At 42.9% G+C, this 13,998-nt stretch overlaps 1 protein-coding gene across 10 annotated transcripts in view; it reads left to right on the top strand.

Moving 5' to 3' along the window:
• Dennd2b (DENN domain containing 2B) overlaps positions 1-13,998 on the top strand; it is a 145,756-nt gene that overhangs the window by 93,477 nt on the left and 38,281 nt on the right. For 5 of the 10 annotated variants that reach the window (XM_090348188.1, XM_090348186.1, XM_090348187.1 and 2 more), the window contains one exon: positions 4,152-4,256. The exons of 1 other annotated variant lie outside the window; for it this stretch is intronic. In XM_090348188.1, the coding sequence (XP_090204314.1) occupies positions 4,177-4,256 (80 nt within the window). In that variant the 5' untranslated portion in view covers positions 4,152-4,176. Of the gene's footprint in view, positions 1-4,151; positions 4,257-11,618; positions 11,702-13,998 lie in introns of those variants that run through there. 4 more of the 10 variants (XM_090348192.1, XM_090348193.1, XM_090348194.1 and 1 more) reach the window with 2 other exon arrangements.

The raw sequence follows: 13,998 nt of genomic DNA on the forward strand, positions 1-13,998 counted from the left end.
ATAGTGGGAGGTAGTAGTCTCCTGTAGTTGCTATTATACGCAGAAAATGAGTCTTGGGGGCTCACCTGTTCAGCATTACAATTAGCAGCTGAGAGAGGCGAGGTTGGATGCAGGTATCTGTGTCCTATTGACAGATACTCTTTCCACTGCTCCTCCAGAGCCTGGGGACCTCCAGGGCACCTCTCTACATCCCTTTCTCTGGGTTGTAACTTCAGATTGTTGTTTCATTTGTTCGAGTAGGTTTTTGAGGTGATGCCCATTGAAAATTAGATTTCCAAACATGCCATTTCTGCCTTATCTTTGCCATTGATGGCCCTTCAAATGAACAAAGCGGCCTCTCACCCTTCTCTGCCCTACTCTCTCAAGGATCATTTCGCCATTTCACAGTGTCTTTTATCTACACCTGGAATCTGGCCAAAAGTATAGGGAAGAGCCTGGGGCTGCTTACAGGGCTGAGGGAAGCATTATAGCCCAGAATGCCTATATACTAACAGTACTTATTTATGTCCATGGATACTTAGGTCAGTTGTCAAGGCTCAGCCTGCCTTTCAGCTTTTTGTACTGGAGTTATTGTCTTGTACTGATAGGCCTGGCCCTGAAAGAGCAGGTGGGTGAAGACAGCCAGTTGGCATCTCTGGGCTGGGGATTCCTCTGCAGTTGCTTGTCTAGAAGGTCTGAATTCCTTGGCCATTTCTGAGACTGACATCTACACTTGTGCAGAAGGGTAACTGAGGGTTCCTGCCCTGTTCTGGGAACAATTATGTTCCCCTCCTCTCTTGGTTACATCTTTAGGGAACTTCTCTTCTTATCTCACCCAGATGTCACAGCCAGCTACATTTTTTCCTTCCTACTGGTTGACGCTGTGTTCTCACAACTACACAATAGTGTTTCAGAGCAGTGGATCAGCCCAAAGCTTGCACAGTCAGGGAAAGAAACAGTATATGTTTCATCATGTTCTTTTTTAATATATTTCATCATGTTCTTTTTTAATATATTTCATTTTCTGGCCTTTGCAGACATCTTTGGCCCTTTCCCAGAGGGCCTGCCCTGGAACTGATAGAGAAGGTTTTGGAGGCTGGTGGTAGTTACTGTGATCTCTCTTACCCTGGGCACAGTTGAAAGCGGATGCACAGTCATTTGATTCCTTGTATCACTGAGAGCCCTAAGAACCCTGGGAGCTAACCTGAGAAAACTAGAAGAGGTTAGCTCTTCTCTTTTCACCTTTTCTTTTGGGGGAGTATTAGAGTTTGAACTCAGGGTTTTGAGCATGTTAGACAAGCTCTCTTCCACTTGAGTGCCACCTTCAGCCTACTTTGTGTTCTTTTTCTAAAAGAGTTTTATGTTATGTCCAGGCTAATGGGACTGCAGCCCTTCAATTTATACCCACCCCCCCATAGTTGAGATGACAACTAGCTGTCTGTGCTGAGGTTGAAATGAATTTTCATGAAATTTTTGTCCAGGCTGGCCTCAAACTGCAGTCCTCCCCATTTTAGTCTCTTGAGTGGGTAGGATTATAAACATAAGCCACCACATCTGGCTCTCTTCTATACCTGTTTAGTTGTACACACAGCTGTATGCCAAGCTCTTAACTGGGCACTGGTAAGCCAGACTGCAGATAAAGAATATCTCATCAGAGCCAATGTGGTAGAAAGATTGACATCATCACCACCATCATCATCATGATCACAGATATGAGATGTTGGTGCCTAATCCTTTTGTCTTTTAATTGAGTTATTTGCCTTTTTAATTACTGGCTCATTCATCTAACAATATATTATTTGGATACAAGCAGATAATATAAATAATGTCTCTCATTATGTAAGAACTCAAGAGTTTTTTTTATTTGTTTTGATATAAAGTTTATCTTTTTTCTTTTGTGGCTTATACTCTTTTGTTGTTGCACTTTTGTTGTAATAGCTAAGAATCATGCCTGTCACAAAGATTTACTTTCATGTTGTACTTTTAGCTTTTATAGTTAGGTCTGTAATCCAGTTTTAGTTATCTCTGGGCCCCTTGCATTTTAGGATCAGCTTGTCAATTTCTATAAAGGAGTAGCTGGGATTCTCATGGATAGTCTGCTGAATATATGACTATTTGGGGAGTACTGCTGTGCTACCAATATCTAATCCATTTACATTGGGTATCTTTCTGGTATTCTATGTCTATAATTTCTTTTAATGATACTTAGCAGTGCACAAATCATTTTTTTTGTGTGTGTGTGGGGCGGGTCATGGGGCTTAAACTCGGCCTGGGTGCTGTCCCTGAGCTCTTTAGCTCAAGGCTACTGCCCTACCCCTGGAGCCACAGTCCTGCTTCCTGTTTTCTGGAGGTTAATTGGAGATAAGAGTCTCAGGTCCTTTTGTGCCCTGGCTGGCTTTGAACCTTGATCCTCAGATCGTGGCCTTCTGAGTAGCTAGGATTACAGGTGTGAGCCACCATGCACGGCAGTGTACAAATCTTTGCTCAATTTATTCCTATTCTTAACTGCTGTAGTTAATGGAATTGCTTTCTTACTTTCACTTGTTGCTAGCATACAGAAATAGAATTGATTTTTTAATATTGATTTTTACATCCAGCAAAGTATTTTGGACTTACTGTATTAGTCAGTTTTGCATTTCTATGACAAAATGCCTGAAACAACTTCGGAGGAACAAGTTTACTTTGCTTTGTGGTTCAGAGGTTTCAGTCCATAGTTATCTTGTATTGAGGTGGGAACATATGACAGAGGAGGATTGTTAACTTTATAGTGGCTGGGAAGCAGAGAGACAAAGAGGTTGTAGACTCAATGCCTCATCAAGAGCATGTCCCCAGAGAAGAACTTAACTTTCTTCTCCCATGCCCTACCTTCTAAGCTTCCACCACCTCTAAATAGTGTCCTGGGCTTAGGACCAAAGGTTCATTATAAGGACCTGAAGATTTAAAATACAGCACTCTTTTATTCATTTAATGGTTTGTGTATGTGGAATCCTTAGTATTTTCTCTGTTATACAAATGCACAAATGGAGGTAATTTTACTGCTTCCTTTTCTATCTGGACATACTCGTAAGTTTAACACTTTCTTCCTTTTATGTAAATAAAATAGTGCTTTCTAAAGCATGGTGTTGTGTGTGTGTGTGTGCATGCATGCATGCATGTGTGTGTGCACGCGCCTGCACATGTGTACACTACTCGTGGGGTTTGAACTCAGGACCTACCCTTATTCCTGAGTTTTTGTGCTCAAAGCTAGCATTCTTCCACTTGAGCTACCGCTCTACTTCTGGCTCTTTTATTAGTTAAATGGGGATAGAGTCTCATAGACGTCTTGCCCAGGCTGGCTTCAAATCAAGATCCTTAGATCTTAGCTTCCTGAATAGCTATGATTACAGGTGTAAGCCACTGGCATCTGACGAAAGCATGGTTCTTTTACTGTTAGTGACATACTATACATGAATGAACATTTGGAATGATTTAAATGCCTTAAAGTATACTAGTTAGTATTAGAAAAATATGAGTATCACTTGTAGCTCACAATTATATGCTGTCTGCTCAAGTGTTACTTTATCAGAGTAGTCTGATACTTTGTTTTACTCTTTTGCTGGACCACCATTTGTCTTGAACATAGTTGCTCAATAAATATTTGTTGAATGAAAGAATTGCTCATTGTTTAAATCAATTTTAAGTGTTTTTTTTTTTTTTTTTTGGAAAAGACATCAGTTTCAAGCTTATCCACAAAAATGATTGAATAAGTGGTGCTGTAACTCAAAGGATAGGGCAATAATATCCTTGAGCCAAGGCCCAGAGTTCTATCGCCACGACCGACAAAAAAAAAATTGAATAGGACAGAAGGTATGCAAAATGTAACAGAAATCCTGAATGGAATGATAGAAGTTTGAGAAACTCATTTAAGAAATGAAGAGAGGTGGGATAGAGAAGGGAATTTTTATTTTATTTAATGCTTAAATCATTTTCGGGGAGGTGATTAATTATCTGCTAGCTCATATACTCTTCCCTACTCTGACCAGGGGTCTCTTGAGGCTCTTAAGCTGTAACACATGTAGTTAAACATATGTGGGAAAGTATGTTCTCCCCCGGACAAAGGTCATTTGGAAGATATTTGAGGTGCTTTTGGCTGCTTGTGGAAACTTGGCTTACAGACTCTGTCTTCTTTACAGGGATCTGAATTTGCAGAGAGCCGAAATGACCATGACTGCCAACAAGAATTCCAGCATCACCCATGGAGCGGGAGGCACTAAGGTACCCCGGGAGACTCTGAGCAGGTGGGTAGGGGAGAACTGTGGGGAAGTGGTACCAAGTGTTCTTATCTCCAGTTGACCACCAGAAAACTGGAAGTGGCGCTGTGGCTCAAAGTGATAGAGTGCTAGCCTTGAGCAAAAGAGCTCAGAGACAGTGCCCAGGCTCTGACTTCAAGCCCCAGTACTAGCATACATACATACACACAGAGTAAATGATCATATCTCTGGCAATGATGTTACAACTGGACTGGACCCAGCTTATGCTGACTATTAAGCAGAAGCCTTCTGTGATGTCTTTACTGTTTTCTAGTTCTGTAAGTTTCCATAAAAGATAGCAAACAACCCTAAATGAAGTTTTGCTTTGTCTTCTTGGAGGCCCTAGCATCCTGGGATCCATCAGGAAACAGCTGATGTACTTCTTTTTTTTTTTTTTTTTTTTTCCAGTCCTGGGCTTGAGCTCAGGGCCTGAGCACTGTCCTTGGACTTTCTCAAGGCTAGCACTCTACCACTTGAGCCTCAGCACCACTTCCGGCTTTTTGCTATGTATGTGGTACCCAGGAATCGATCCCTGGTCTTCGTGCATGCTAGGCAAGCACTCTACCATTAGGCCAAACTCCCGGCCCAGCTGAGGTACTTCTAACTGTATCCTTTCCCAGGATGGGGCCAGCTTGGGGCCTGTGCCTAACCTAGGCTGTGTTGTGATGAGAAAGGCTGCCCATTGGGGTAGGAGCATATTTGGATAAGTACTAAGCTGTAGACAAGGCTGTAAGAGAATTTAGGCTGGGTAGTCATGGGGTGGAGGGCAGGCTGGTGGAGGACTTGTGTGGTAGAGCACCTGCTTAGTAAGCATGAGGCTCTGAACTCTGATCCTAGTACTTTCAAGAGAAGAGGGGAAGGAGGAGGAGGAGGAAGTTAGAAGCAACTTGGTAAAGGAGGAAGAAGAGGAAGAATTTAGAAGCAACTTTGGGTTCGGGAATTTCAGTCCGTGTTATAATCCACTCGTCTGGTTTTGTCCTTTTCTTAAAAATGAGGATGTGGCCGGGAGTTTGGCCTAGTGGTTAAAGTGCTTGCCTAGCATGCACGAGGATCCAGGTTTGATTCCTTGGTACCACATACATAGGAAAAAAAAAAAAAGCCAGAAATGATGCTGAGGTTCAAGTGGTAGAGCTCTAGCCTTGAGAAAGTCCAAGGACAATGCTCAGGCCCTGAGTTTGAGCCCAGGACTGGCAAAAAAAAAAAAAAAAAATGAGGATGTAAGACTATAAAAATACCTTGGATTTTAAATTCCTGTTGAACTGGGTTAAAAATCTAAGCCCTAACTACTAAACACAATAGATCTCAAAAATCTCACATTTTCCTTGCCCTCTAAAATCTTAGCGACCTCATCTATAAAGTTACAATGCTAATAGCACTTAAATACAGTACGCAGAGGTGCTATGAGGATCAAAGGAGATTATCTGTGTGGGTGCTTAGCATAGTGGCTGGTATATGCCATTGGATATATTCACCCCTTCCTGTGGTAGATCAAAACCTCCAGAGTCTGCAAGTAGACACATGTACAGCTCTCCTCAGGACTTCTCGGGATTTGGCCAAGACTGTATGCTGGAGTATGTGGGGAATTTTCAAGCTATTTTATTGAAATCACATTGGCATTCACAACCCCTTCTGGTAGTTCCCAGGTGGAAAAATTGGGCTCATGGGCTGCTAGCCACATGACACAGTGCGCTAGGCTGAGTTCCATGGGTGGCACACTCAGGTCTAACCTGATGTGGTGGTAGATGTTTAGTTCACCCAGAGCTGGTATTCTGATATGGTTGGTTGAATAAGGACATAGGATGTAGCCCCAGTGTAGTGACTTGGCATGAATGAAGCATTATATTGTACGTGCAGAGCCAGTGACAGAGACAGAGAGACAAAGAAATAGCCTGTAGCCTGCTTGAACTCAAGATTTTCTTGCTTCAGCCTCCTAAGAGCTGAGATGCTATAATCATAGGCATGTGCCACCATTCTTGATTCTATTTTATTTATTTACTCAATTATTTCTGGTCCTGGGACTTGGACTTAAGGCCTCATACTCTTCACTTGGCTTTTTACCTTCACTTCTACTCTATCATTGAGCCAGAATTCACTTCTCCCATTTATTTTTAATGTCAGACTTTTGTGGGAACATAACAAACACGTAATTATATAATGCTATTCCTAATTTTAAAGTAATTGTGTATTTAATAGCATATTTAGAAATTGCTTGCAGATTAACCATACCCAGAAGACTTAAATACCTTTTAGGCATCTATTTTTTTTTCTTCTTCCAGTTTTCATCATGTCAGTGGACCATTGGGGGAGGTGCAGTATTTACATTAAGTTGCAGAGCAGACTCAGGACTGCTGACAGGTTCCCCAGTTTCTATTTGGGATATACGCCTACATGTTTCTAAATGTTTTCAGAAACTACTCTTCCTTTAGTGTCCTGGCATGCAGGCATCAAAACATACTACATGGTATTTGTAAATAATTTGAGCTTCAGATCTTCCTTTCAAAAGTACCTCCCTGCCTCCCTCCTAAGTCTTTACTTCCTTCCTGCCACATTTCCACTTTTCTCCCTTCCTGGGAACCTGGCTTTTGGCATGGAGCCACAGACCTCTGCAGCTAGCTATCCCCTGTTTTTAGAGACCACCCCTGAGCTTTAGACAGTACTTAAGCAGTGTGATCCTATCGTTTCCCTGGCTGGCTTCACTTCCAGCCACAACCTGGGTGTCTTATTTGTGGGGAGGGGTAAGGTCAGATCACTAGTTCATTGAGGAAGTCATTGTTAGTGAGCTCAGAGGTCTGGTCACCTGTATGCCAAACTCTGTGCTCAACACTGAGAAACAGCTGGCCCATTCTCTCTCCTAGACATTGACAATGTGGATCAATTGTCTTGGCACTTGAATGTTGTAGTGACTTTTCAATGGATGTTTGTTCAGCAGAACCTTTTCATTGTAATTTTTTTTATCCTTACTAGGAATAGTAGATATCAGGCAGGTCGCTGGTGGCTCATGCCTGTAATCCTAGCTACTTAGGAGGCTAAGATCGGAGGATTGTGGTTCAAAGCCAACCCCAGGCACAAAAGTCCATGAGACTCTCATCTCCAATTAACCACTGGAATTAAAACCAGAAGTGATGCCATGTGGTAGAGTGCTAACATTAAGCTGAAGAGTTTAGGGATAGTGCCTGGGCCCAGAGTTCAAGCCCCACGACCAACAAAAAAAAAAAAAAAAGAGAGAGGAAAAAGAAATAGTAGACATTTTGGTATGGCCAGAGGTTTAGCTGGAGGTATCAAGCCTTACAAAGCTGGGTCTTGGGCAGTTTGGCTGCTGTAGGTAACTCCATCCCATGAAGACAGTGGAACCTGAGTGTACTAAGAGTCATTTGTATCTAGTTTAGGGGGACAGAGGAGTTCTAGGGGTCTAGGAAACTTGTGTGGGTAGGCAGATGGGACTCCTGGGAATAAACTATCCAGGTATGTCTGTGCAAGGCAATCTTGATTTGGGTAGAACTGCAGGAGGAAGAAACCTGAGCCTTTTTTGTTGGATCACCTAAGTTTTGATCTTTATTGTGTGTTAGGCTCCAGCAACAGGTTCCCCTTTTCCTTTGTTGGTGAGCTTCATTGTGACTTGCCAGATCCACCTTCCTCACAGGCTGTTCCTGCTCCAGCGCTGGGGGGCTGGCGGTGGGGGATTAGCAAAAGCTTCTCAGAATTCTAGAGGTGAGGCTTTGTTATGTTGGTACTGATAATCTAGAAGCAGTACTATTTCTACTATATGCCAAGCAGTGAGAGCTCAGATTTCAGGTGAAAGTCATGCCAGAGAACTTTTTGACCATTTTCTAGAACCTTCACAAGTGCCTTTGGCATGGTTTCCTGGAACTGGATTGGTGTCCCTCTTGGTTTTGCATTATGCCTGGTCTTTCTTATACAGCAGTGTATTTTATACTGGGCTAGGCCATTAGAGATTTTCCCTTGAGGCCTGTGGGGCCTCGGACAAGGCTTCTGTGTTGTAAATACCCTATGTTCCTTGCTGCTGCACTTAGAGGACTTGAGATTTCTAGCAGAGATGAGGTCCCCAGTTCCCTTGGTGCTTCATTCATCTGGGGAAGACACAGATATAGCTTTGTTAGATTCTTTGAGAATTTATGCATATATCTCAGGTGATTTTCTTTTTTTCTTTGCAAAAGTGATGTACAGAGAGGTTACAGTTACATAAGTAAGGAAACGAGTATAATTCTTATTGAACGTTGTTGCCTCTTCCTTTGTTTTATCTTGCTATCCCTCTCCCCAAACTCACTCTCCCCTTCTTATAAAGTTCATTTCCAGTATAGTAGCTTGTGAGTATCACCATTGTCCTTTGCCTCAGCATCTCTTCCGAATCCCAAATCAGATATATAATACAAAGGGTACTGAAGTATAAAACAGTGACAACGGGGGGGGGGGGGTGAATCAAAGGGGGTGGGGAATGAAAAAGGTTTTTTGCTTCGCTTGACAAGAGATAATTGACCGGGCCTGGAGTTCAGTCTAGTGGTAGAGTGCTTGCCTAGCATGCACGAGGACCTGGGTTCAATTCCTTGGTACCACATACACAGAAAAAAGCCAGAAGTGGTGCTGTGGCTCAAGTGGTAGAGCTCTAGCCTTGAGAAAGTCCAAGGACAGTGCTCAGGCCCTGAGTTCATGGCCCAGGACTGGGGGAAAAAAAAAAAAGAGAGAGAGATAATTGACCTTGCTGTCCATGGTGGGTTACATATAGCCCCACTGTGAGGCTGAGACTGCGCTGGACTCTCTTCCGGGTGCCTTAGCCATCTGTGGAGGGATTGTTTTAGAAACAGAAAAGCTAGGCTATGAGTGTTTCTTGCAGTTTTTTGTGCTCATTTCTTGAAGTCTGCAACCCTTTGGCTTTATCAGTGTAACTCTGGCATATGATGCCAACAGGAGTTACTAGCCAAACCCCCTCTCTGAGCTGGGGAACAAATTCCTTATCTTGCTGGCAGGACTCAGTCTGCCTTCCTCCTGTCTTACCCATTGCTCCAGATAGTGTAGTGAGGATGCCATCTTCAGAGTCAGGGTGGTCACTGAAGAGCAAATGCTAATGCTTGTGAAATCACAAAGCCCACTGTCTTCCTAGCAGCCCTAGAAGCTGCAAGAAGCAGGCAAGACAGCTAACGTTAGGGACTGAAGCTCTTTAGTCCAGACCTCTGTAGACAGGCTTCCTTCTGAGCACTTAAGACATAACTTCTTGCCTCTGTGCAGTTGTCTGGATTCCTAGTACTTAGCCTCAAATGGCTGCAAGTTGGTTACCTGGTAATGCAAACAGGTGTAGTAGCCTTCTAAAGAGAAAAAGGAAAAGAAAGAAAGCAGCATCTTAGAGTTCAGAATTGACTTGTCATACAGGGCTACAGATAATAATCCATCCAAAAGTCTCATGATGTATTTCCTAATAGGTGACATACTTGTACACAGTATTTTTACTGTGAGAGGCCCAGAGCCCCAGTTAACCTCATGGTTGAGTCCTGATCATTTTTCACATGTATGCATGTTGCTTTCTCTTTTAAATTTATTCTCTTTCTGTATGTTAGTTCATACCTTTGTTGTCCTATTTACAAATTTGTCTGTGTAGCAGGGTGTGGTGGCTCACGCCTGTAATCCTAGCTACTCAGGAGGCTGAAATCTGAGGATCAAGATTCAAAGCCAACCCAGGCACTAAAGACCATGAGACTCTTATCCCTAGTTAACCACTTAAAAAACTGGAAGTGGGGTTGTGGCTCGAGGGGTAAGGCAGTAGCCTTGAACTGAAGAGCTCAGGGACAGGGCCCAGGCCCAGAGTTCAAGCCCTATGACCTACCAAAAAAAAAAAGTCTATTTGTGTGTGTGTGTGTGTGTGTGTGTGTGTGTGTGTGTGTGTGTGTGTGTGTGTGTGTATGTGTGTGATCTTCTGTTTCTTTTAAATTTCTTTATATTAATCTTTTTGTTTTTACCTGTTAATTCTATGCCCTGTGTCAATGAAAACGTTGGTTTTGTTGGCATCTGTGGTTGCTGAGCAACAAAACTGGCTGCTACTGACAAGCTGTGCACACTAGCTACCAGCTGCACCTCGACCACCCCTTCCCCCCAGGCCCCACACCCCAGGGATAGGCTCGGTGATGGTAGAACACAATGAGGAAAATAGGCACAGCACAGCCTTGGCTGACTGTTAGCAGCTTTGTATATATTTTGGATTTACTGGTATGGAATTATTTATAATGTGAACTTTTCAAATTGACTTCATCTTAGTCACACAGTTAGGAGACTCAGAGTGTTTCCCCTGTTTTGTAAAGAACTTGATGTTCCAGGAATATAGGTTACCTGCCCATAAGAATACCTAGGAGGTAGGCCAGGAGTTTGGCCTACTAAGGCTGGAAATGGTGCTGTGGCTCAAGTGGTAGAGTTCTAGCTAGGAAGTAACAGAATTAGTTCCCAGATCTCTAGATTCTTGGTCTGCTATACAATTTTTTTTGTTGTTATGGAAGAGAGGTTTGAGGCCTGAGAATCTTTCTGGCTAGGTTGCTTGTTGTTTTTAGCAGTAATGGGGTTTGAACTCAGGGCTTCATGCTTACTAAGTAGGTATTCAATCACTTGAGCCAGCTGTTTCTGCTTCAGTTATCTTTCTGAAAGGGTCTTGTACTTTTTGCCTGGGCTAGCCTTAGACTTTGAACCTCCTACTTCTACTTCCTATGTAGTTAGTATTATAGGTGTGTACCACCATGGCTGGCTTATTTGTTGAAATGGGATCTTATTAACTTTTGTCCTGAGTTGGCCTTGAACCATTCTCCTCCTGATTTCTGTTTCCTAAGTAGCTGAGATTACAGGCATGTACTATCATGCCTGCTAAAATAATCCATGTACCTTCCTGCTGTTATAATTCACATTATATAGCACAAAGAAAGACAGGGAAGTCTGTAGACAGTGCTCTGAACAGCCAAAAAGAAAACTTAGGTTTTCATTCACAATACAAACAAATTAATTACTACTCTTTTAGGTGTGGTAGGAAGTGCAAAGGATATGACTATTAACATGACCTTCAAGTAGGCTCACTCCTAGTCTTGTTAAGAAGATAGGGAAAGAAATAGTATTATTGGTTACACTCCATAACAGATATTTTTCTAAGCACAGTGGAGGCTTCTGGAATTGACCATCTTCCTCGGGGTGGGATAGGAAGGAGCTAGGTGTTGACTGTGCCTGTGGTTGGTGTTGGGATTGGAGTGGTGAGAGATAGAGCATGAGATAATGAGGGAAGAGCAGATAGGGATCAGATTACAGGGTTCAGCAGCCAGACCCATGAACTTGTGTTTTATTCTGCAGAAAGTGGAGAACTAAGATGTTTGCATTTTATAAAAATGAGAGGATGAGTTCAGAACATTGGTTAAGACTGAAGGAAGATAGAAAGCTACAGACATGACCAAATGGTAAGACTTGGGGTAGAAAGAGAAGAGTATTTGCCTATAGAAAGATAAGATCTGAATTGAGCCAGTAGTGGTGGGCATGTTGAGGAGGGACAGACGTCATAAAGTAGTCTGTGTAGTAGGAGATGGGGCTGGATCCAGATGTTTGGAGGTGGGGGTAAAAACCTGACCTTTTCACCCATCTATGGAACACACAATTCATTCAGCTGTAAAATCAGGGGCCAAGGAAGGATCAAGCCACAGGTGTGGAAAGGGGGATGGCCAAGTAAAGGTACTGCAGTCTGAGACCAACCCTCTAGGTGGGTCTTGGGTTTTTCCCCCTCTGTACCTACCTAAGGCCTATTTCTTACATTTGTGCCCTGTCTCAGGTTGGCAAACCCTTTTTATCTTATTGGATCTTTCCAGTCATTTATGCATTCTGAACTATTTTGCCTCAACCCAAATGACCAAGCAGAAATGCTTCTATTACTCCATTTTGTTTCTATTTTAGAAAAACATGGTTGCATAAACTCTCTCCACTTCCATCTTCACCTACCTTTTCTCTTTCCCATTAACTTGAATTCCTTTTTGTCAGGCTTCCCTTCTTTCCTTTCTCTTCCTCCTCAAGGTCACAGTGACCTCCATGTCGTCAAATCTAATGATCATTTTGTCTTTCTTAGTGGTTGTCATCAGGCTGGATTCTGTTGCACACTCAATACTTCTTGAAGTTCTCTCGGGACATCACTCTAAATGGTTTTCTTTATACACCAAATGCTTTTCTCAGTTACCTTAACTAGTTCCTAGTACCCTTACTTTGACAAGACTCAGTTCTTAGGCTTGTCTGAAGGTGATTTAATCTAGATATAGACATACAAGTAATATCTATCTCTTACTAATGACTCCCAAATTGAAACGAACGCCATTCTACCAGCCTCTTAGATCAAGATGCGTCTCAAGTCTGCTGCAACTGGTACATTACTGTGGTCTGTGTGGTAGGTGACTTCCTTTGTTCCTTGGCTCTGGTTCAGAAATGGTTGGCAAAGAGCTGTCATGAGAATCCTGAAGAAGAAAAGCTAGAAGCTCTGTGGCAGATTATGAGACCTGGCCACATAAGAGGGCTTGCTTGGGTGGTGTGTCTTCCTGAAACCACATGGATTAGGTGTAGTCATTCTCCAGGCCACTGACCTCTAGCCCAGCAGGGCTTACCTTGTCTCCACTCCCAGTCTCAGTGTCTGAAAGTAAAACAGTTGTCCTCAGTGATCACTCTCATCCATGGCATCCATGCCCACGGATGCCTCCTGCCATCATAAACTCATTGTCAAAAAGAACCCAGCATCCTGACACCTGGTCCTTGTTATGCCCTTCCCGCTTTAGGAGACAGATTCTCCTGAGCCCTTCTCCAATCCAGGAGCAGAGACTGAGGGCATTTCTTTTACCTGTAGTTGTAAATCATGGAAACAGAGTCCTCTGTGAAACTCAAGTCCTCATTTGCTTAGGGACCTTTTGCTTCTGTGTTCTTAGAAAATAAGAAGAGACTGGAAACCTCTGTATTGTGACTAGACTGGGATCTCCCCTGGCTAGAGCCTGGCTCATTCATTGTCCTGTTCCTGCCCAACCTAGAAAAGGCCAGAGCTTAATGTTCACACCTCCCTAGTGCATAGTCTCCCTTGGTCATTGGCTTGGCCAGGCACTGAGTTTCGATGTCCATGTACACGTGGGATGGCTCTTGTTTGACTTGCCCTTTTAAAAACCACTTAAGCTTGTTGAGGTTTCCTGTTGATCAGGGGCAGCCAGAGGCTGTGACCCAGCAGGGAATTGTCAGCCAATCCCTGACTCACCCAAGCTCATTTCAGTATGTGAGCAGGCAGTGACAGCAGCTTGGCTTGGGGCACTGGCTGCCATCCACTGGATGGCATGGCACTCTGGAAGTTAAAAGACTGCACAGCCCAGCTTTGAGGGCAATAGTGACAAAATACTCCAGAGTTTAGACTAAAACTGCTTGGCAAAAAATTCTTGAAGTTGATCGTGATTACCATAGTAGACAACCTGAAAAGTGTGCTGAGAAGAAAGCTCACTCATTTTCATCTTTTGTTCTTATTTTGGTTCTTCATTCACTGAACAACTTATAGACACTGACCCTTGGCCTGGAAGATCCAACAAGAAGGACCAAGAAGGTCTCTCGATATATATATATATATATATATATATATATATATATTTTTTTTTTTTTTTTTTTTATTTATTTTTTTGCTAGTCCTGGGCTTGGGCTCAGGGCTTGAGCACTGTCCTTGGACTTTCTCAAGGCTAGCACTCTTACCACT

This window comes from Megascapheus bottae, chromosome 16 (assembly GCF_031878675.1).
Source record: "Megascapheus bottae isolate mThoBot1 chromosome 16, mThoBot2.hap1, whole genome shotgun sequence".
In the NCBI taxonomy this organism is placed as follows: Eukaryota; Metazoa; Chordata; class Mammalia; order Rodentia; family Geomyidae; genus Megascapheus; species Megascapheus bottae.